Below are 7658 nucleotides of genomic sequence, written 5' to 3' on the forward strand. Positions count from 1 at the left end.
ATATAAATACATGTCATGTACTGTATGTCCATATCCTGAAGCTAGTGCTGATACTTGGATACTCAGGGCTCCGAAGGACCTGTTACTAAATGCTATAAATATGTAAATAGTAAATAAAATTAGTTATTATGATGCTGTGAATACAGAACAAATGCGAGGATAGGGATGTATGAAAATAAAAACATGAAGGTATTTAAAATTTGACTGTTATATTTTATCTTGCTTGTATTTTACAACCATCCTACAACCCCCACGGGGGGTCCCAACTCCCAGGCTGAGAATCACTGTCTTCATCCACGCCCTACCTACTCTACCCTACCTACTGTACCCTACCTACTGTACCCTACCTAGTGTACCCTACCTACTGTACCCTCCCCAGTGTACCCTACCTAATGGACCTTAATCACTGTACCCTACCTAATGGACCCTACCTAATGTACAATGTCTTCCTCTTTGTCACAGAATCACACAGAGTTTGGAGGTGTGTCGTAGATTGCGGTAGACTTTAAGATGGTCCTTTTTACTGGCCACGCTCGCCGGGCCCACCACATTCATGACCACGGGCATGCTCTCCACCGCCCGCCTCTTGTGGGCGCGGTGCAGAAGGATCCTGTAGACCCCCGTGATGGAGCTGCGGCAGTCCTTGCCCTGGTTGTTGACGATGTGCTCCGCGGTGATGCCCAGCGTCTCCAGCGCCCCCTTCACCTCCGCCTCGTCCTCCTCCAGCTCCGCGGGAGGGCCCTCGGCCAGGTAGGACGGGTCCAGCTTGAAGGGCTCCATGGCGCGGGGGAAGTCCACGGGGAGCAGCCACTCACAGCCCATCATCTGCTCCACGCCGCAGCGGTCGCACGGCTGCGGCTGCAGGATCCCACGGATCAGCCTCTGGCACCGCTCGGGCACCCAGGAGGGTGTGACGTAGGTGCCGTCCAGGATGCAGCGCTTCAGCTTGGCCACGGTGTCGGCCCTGAAGGGCATGGTGCCCGTCACCATGAAGAACAGCATCACGCCCAGCGCCCACACGTCCACGTAGACGCCCAGGTAGTGCTCGTCCCGGAAGAGCTCGGGGGCGGCGTAGGGCGGCGAGCCGCAGAAGGTGTTGAGCGTCTGGTCGCGGTGGCTCAGCGTGCTGAAGCCGAAGTCCCCCACCTTCACACAGGTGCTGCACGTGTAGAAGACGTTCTCCGCCTTCAGGTCGCGGTGGATGATGTTCTTGTCGTGCTGTGGGGAAAACATTGATTTGTTTGTTTTAGCGTGTCGGTGTGATGAGAACATATGGTCCCGGCGCTCCTTGTGGTCCCGGCGCTGCTTGGATATACTGTGGCTGTAAAAAGGTTCTTTAACAATCATTATCCCCTCGTGCTCGGCTTGTATCTATTTGCATATCCCTGTCACACACGGTCGATTTAGTCTTCCAGGAAATGTGTTCCCACGTGTGTTACTACGTATGATATAATCTACGACAGTTGCATTTCTGAAGCCTCGAATGCAGAATAGGACGGGTCCAAAATGACCCAGGCGATTAAAAATATATACAAACTTATAAATAAAAACAAAACTAATTTGAAACCACACATATGCATTCTGGAGTGAAATGAGTGACCTGGAATGTGGATTTATGCCAAATTTAGGGTATTGAAGGTGATGGTATATTTAAGGAGCAGCTGACCATGTGCTTGACAGCAGAGAGGATCTGGGAGAAAACAATCTTGCTGTCGATGTCGGAGAGTTTCCCCTCCGTGGTGATCTTGGTGTAGAGCTCCCCTCCCCCGGCGTACTCCATCACCAGGTGTAACCGTGACAACGTCTCCACAACCTGCGGAGAAAGGACCGGAGAGAGAGAGAGTGAGAGGGCGAGAGAGAGAGAGGGAGAGAGAGAGAGAGAGAGAGGGAGGGGAGGGGAGCTGATGAATAGAAAACCTGAATAAATCTGAATGAGGGATTGGGTGCAGTGATCATTAATATAGAAATAGAGCCTCAGATAAGGCTTAACGTCGGCTGAATGTGTATGTGTGTGTGTGTGTGCGCGTGTGTGTGTGTGTGTGTGTGTGTGCGTGCGTGTGTTGGGGGCAGGTAGGACTCACTGTCGCCCTCTCCTGGCTGAACGTGGAACAGTTTTGAACTATTTCCATGCAAGTCAATAGGAACCAGGGTCTTTTTAGTATTACAATGTTAACCTTATTACAGGTCAGTGTTTCTCCTTGTGCTTTTTTAAATACTCTTTAAAACATATTTGTAGAGCTATATATGGACAATAAAGATTCTATTCCATTATATTATATCCACTCTTCTCATAACCCCATCTACATACAGCTTTCATACTAAATGTATTTTATATTTATGTTTTTATATCTAATACATAAATGCATATATTAAACACCCCCCCCCCCACACACACACACATATATACTCTATATATTTTGTTTATCATAATATCCTGTTTATTAATTTCCTGACTATCACAAAATAATAATCTGTCACTCAGCCCTAGTTGTGATGTGTGATCACCCCCCACAAACTTTAAATTATGAAAGACACACACACACACACACACACACACACGTATATATATATATGAACATACATATTTATTTATACATATTTATGCACAGTTTCCTGCTTTTTGTTTGTGTACGTGGCTCTGACCTCATAGAGACGGATGATGTTGGGGTGGTGCAGCTTCTCCATGCTGGAGATCTCTCTCGAAAGGAGTCTCTGGGTTTTCTGATCCAACTTGGTCTTATCCAAAATCTTGATGGCCACTTTATCTGGTAATAAGGGAGCAGCAGGGAGGCGTCAAGTGTCACATAAACACGGCAAATGCTTATAATTATTAGGGGTTGAATTTTGAGGAATCTCACGCCATTGTTTTATTTTCTTAAAAAAAATTGCGAGGAATCTATCAATTTTGTTTTTAATTAAAGAATTTTAAAGAATCAAGAAATAGAAAAGCTTTTGTCCATTAAGTGTCATTAAACTCACGGCTACTCATAGGTGAACTATCCATGATACACGTACGTATTTAACATTTCAGGAGGACTACAATTGGACTACAATTGATTTAGAGCAGGACTACAATTGATTTAAATTCCGCTTTAAGTATTTTTTACAAAACAAAATACAATAATAATTTCATTCAATTAATTTAAAAAAAGTTTAAGTGAGCAGAGTTTAACCAAATGTTTGATGACCACCGGGTTACCACCTACAGGGTGCTGGAATCTATGGAACGCCATTTGAGTCAATAGTAAATAAACAAATACACACACAAATAAATAAATAAAGAAAGAAATAAATAAACAAACAAATAGATAAATAAATACATAAATATGCCTAAATTATTTTTATTTTTTATTTTAAAAGGAAGTTTTTCAAAAGACTATTTTAATTAATTTCTTGGGACCTTTATTTCATAATTCTATATTTATTTATTGAAGGGGACTTTTATTTAATCATACCACATTTATTTATTTCATGGCACTTTTATTTCATAATTCAACATTTACATTCTATTTAAGGGGACTTTTATTTCACAATGCCACAGTTATTTATTTCATGTCACCTTTATTTTATAATGCCACATTTATTTATTTCATGGCACTTTTATTTTATAATGCCACATTTATTAATTTCATGGCACTTTTCTTTCATAATGCCACATTTATTTATTTCATGGCACTTTTATTTCACAATGCCACATTTCCGATCCTTATTTTCAAATGAATGGGGACTGGTTATCTCACAGATTCAGAGCCTGCAGAGAGTGGGGGGCGTGGGAACGCCACCACCCGGTTCCGCTTGACCAGCCGCCCCCTTCTTTCTCTCCGGACAATAGGCCCACAGCTGGGTCCCGGGTGCAAAGTCTGCTCCCCGGCAGCAGGAGTCGTAGGCCCACTTCTGTCAGGTGATCGCACAGTAGACCCAGGTCTGGGTCTTACTGTCCAGAGATAAAGAAGGGCCTGTCCCCCAAGCTGTTGAGCCAGTGGGCTGGCCCTTGCACTGTGCAGGTGTCGGACGTGGTGTACAGGGTGTGGCAAGTCAAGCGGAACTGCGTGGTGGCCCTCCACCGTGAGCGGCTCGCTCCCTACCGGCCCCTGGCTCCAACCGAGGAGGTATCCGGAGCTGAGGACCGGCTCCAAGCAACCACTCCGAGTCCTAACGCTGTTGCGGCGCCGCCCCCTCTTTCCGCCGGCTCTGAATCTGGGAGATAACCACGCTGTCCTTTTAAAAATAAAAAACTATTTATTTATATGTTGAGCTATATTTACTCATTTATAGATTTAAATTTAAATGTATTTATATATTTATTGGCTCATTTATTTATTTATGGATTTGATAGGTAAATTTATTTATTTATGTATTCATTTAATATCGACTCGAATGGCCGTTCCATAGGAATGAAGTTATTTGTTTTTGAAGTAATAGGAGCAAAAAACACTAACGTAAACATGATTGTGACCTGACTAACATTGTACATTTAGCATAATATTAGCATAATAAACAACACACACTATCAAATAGAAACATCCGATATTGCCTTTGAATGATTAATATACAAGAATAAGAGAACGTTGGTAACTGAATCCCAATAAAGTTCTAATGTGAATGTGGTGTTGAGATAATTAATTATGCTGCAGCATGCATTATTCACACTGGTATTGAGCTCCTTTCTGCACGGCCACGGCCTTCACTGGCAGCATGCAAAATGCAGCGGACCACACATTGTTTTGGGAAAACCAAAGTGCGATAATACTCTCTCTCTCTCTCTCTCTCTCTCTCTCTCTCTCTCTCTCTCTCTCTCTCTCTCTCTCTCTCTCTCTCTCGCTCTCTCTCTCTCTGTCACTCTCTCTCTGTCTCCTGTCGCTCTGCCTTTGGCCTTTGATGACACGTGCAGCAAATTATCCGTCGCTAGGGAAACTGGAGATCTCTAATCAATCCATCTGACGAGCGGCGGCACATAATCTGTCTCTGGTGCGACACACGGAGCGGCGCCGCAGCTCAGCCAGAAAAACAGGTTGTAAATCCAAGAATCAGCTCGAGCGCAGGCAAGCAAGATGAGAGGGCCGAGGTGGAATCAGAAAAAAAGGGACATCTGCGGCCGCCCCAATCAACCCGTCAAGTGATTTGAGACTTGGCTCGATCAGCGACTCTAAACGTATTTTCAGTTGCGCTAGAGACCCAAAGGTAAGGTACAGTACCCGCCATTAAACAAAATAATATTAGAGAAAAATGTAGACGAAAAAAGTGCAATTTCTCACCCTTAGTGAGGGAGTGGATTCCCAGCTTGACGTGGGAGAAGTTCCCCGACCCGATCTCCCCTCGCACCTTGTAGAAGCCGATCCTCCGGCCCACCGTCAGCTCCCGGACCACCCTGCCCCAAATATCACAGAGGACAATTGGGAAAGAGAGTCACCTTGGAGACCACGGGACATATACATTATTATTGTAGCCTTGGTAAACACTTGGTTTTGAAAATTGAACATTCAAAAAAATAATCATTTAAGACAAACATTCTGTCATGGAATGTTACAGAGGTGTTCCAAAGAAAGGAAACAAGAGAAATACAGAATTATTTTACCGTTTGGACTATAATTCTGGATTATATTATATTAGACTATATATATATATATATATATATATATATATATATATATATATATATGTGTGTATATATATATATATATATATATATCTATGTGTGTATACTATATATATTATACTCTACTATCACACAATATATTTTCAAAATACCACTGTGGATAACTGGACTGTACAGTCGACATTATAATATATATATTTTACTTTACTATACTTAACTGCACTGTTATGATTAGAGTGTCTGAGAATGTCTCCCTGTTACGCACTTTTTTTTTTTCATTCAATTACGGGGAACGGGGACGCGTAGCAGAGACGAGATCACTCCCAAAACTCGGGGGTGGGCGACGATCGTATCCGGCCGCCCCTTGGCGGCGCCTCTGGCTGTGACAGACAAAGTCAGCTCTCAGGAGGCATAAGTATCGTCTTGTATTTCCGTACCCCTGTCCTGTTTACAGACCAGCTTGACCACAGCGATGACGAACGACCTTCCATAAATCGCAAAGATAGTGCGAATGGAACCCCGGCCCACCTCTCGTCCTGGCACATGTCCAGGTTGAGCCTCTCCAGGGGGGTTGGGCGGCGCAGCGTGGCTCCCTCATCGTCCGTGTTGATGTCGGAGCTGTCCTGCCGGCTCCAGTGGCGGCATCTCTGGCCGCCGCCGCCGCCGCCGCCGCCGCTTTCCCCGGCCGAGCTCACAGACTCGAGGGTCCCGGGGCCCGAAACCGAGCCGCTGCCTCCTCCTCCTCCTCCTCCTCCTCCCCCCTCTCCTTTGGTCGGGTCCCCCGCCGCCGAGGCCCCCGAGCGCCCTGCGGTGGCGGCCTGGTCCGGGCCGCTGTCACACGGGCACACGGCGGTCATCCTGCACGGGACGCCCAGTGCCTGGAGGCTCTAGCTCATGGCCTGGAACCTGGAGGAACCTGGAAACACAGAGGAATAGGGTTTTATACAGCTTGGAGGTTTGTTTTGGGCTTATTCGGTTTACTTTTCAATGCGATACATATTTTTGCAACAATGCTGCTACCACATGCACTTAATTCATTTAGTGTGTGGGCAAACTGCCATTTGCCCTAAGTAGTGCTACTCCAAGAAGTTAATATGGTACATATGTTATTTTAATTGTATATTTTTATCTTTATTTTATTTTCTTATTTAATTTTTTTTATCTTCATCTTTCTTCTTATCCCTTTCTTGACTTGTACGGCTTTTGCTGGTGAGGCAAAATTGTCTTAGTATCTTATGATATTACAGTTGGTACAGGGCTGAAAGAAAATTCCAACATGGAAAGTAGATCAGTCCCATTCACTGGGAAAAAGCACAAAGTCCACAAACTATTGAATAAAATGTCATAAATCAATCAAAAAAAAAGGTTACGGTAGCTTTTGAATGAAATCAGATGAGAATCCATCCTCACCTTTAGGCCGCTTGAAACGAGAGACGTCCCATTTCGGTCTCCTCATCCAGATCGAAGGGCGCGTCGATTATCCCGTCATGGGAGAGGAGAATTCCAAAACCCGGGCACAAGCACCAAGCTCTCTCCGGACCCCTGTCATGGATTCACATCGTCCTCCTGAAGCAGGATTTCAGGTCTAGAGGCGTTTCCCCTCGGGGGCAGATGTCCCGCTTCCCGGGAGCGGGCGGGAGGAAGGGAGGGAGGGAGGGAGGGAGGCTGGGGAGCGTCCGGGGCGGGTGTGTGATCACAGGCGGCGTTCTCCGGCGTCTGCCCCTCCTGGGGGCTCTGACGCGCTCTCTGGGCCGCCGGGATATAAATAGACGACAGGTGGGGAAGGAGGAGGAGGAGGAGGAGGAGGAGGAGGTGGAGGAGATGAGAGTCACCGGCGGGGCTTTTCGGGGAGGCGCTCTGAAATAAAAACACACGAGGAAAACAAAAAAAGATTAGAGAAGTACATTGAGTACAATGTTTGACAAATTTTGTAAAAACATTTTATGCTGCTTTTCAAAAATGTTGACGGTTTCTCTCCCCCTTTCTCTTGATGGATAGACAGACAGGCAGACAGACAGGCAGGCAGACAGACGGACAGACAGACAGATTAACTAGAAGACAG

General features: G+C 45.4%; 1 protein-coding gene across 1 annotated transcript; it reads right to left on the reverse strand.

Moving 5' to 3' along the window:
- Positions 1-456: 456 nt before the first annotated feature.
- On the reverse strand, positions 457-6453 carry nim1ka (NIM1 serine/threonine protein kinase a; the record flags this gene model as incomplete). Its single annotated transcript, XM_080004187.1, has 5 exons — positions 457-1218; positions 1667-1813; positions 2644-2765; positions 5256-5368; positions 6125-6453. 5 exons carry the CDS (start codon positions 6451-6453, stop codon positions 457-459), a joined length of 1473 nt encoding a protein of 490 aa, XP_079860313.1.
- Between the last annotated feature and the right edge of the window lie 1205 nt (positions 6454-7658).

The sequence above is a fragment of the Zeus faber genome (assembly GCF_960531495.2).
Source record: "Zeus faber genome assembly, chromosome: 7".
Lineage (NCBI taxonomy): Eukaryota > Metazoa > Chordata > Actinopteri > Zeiformes > Zeidae > Zeus > Zeus faber.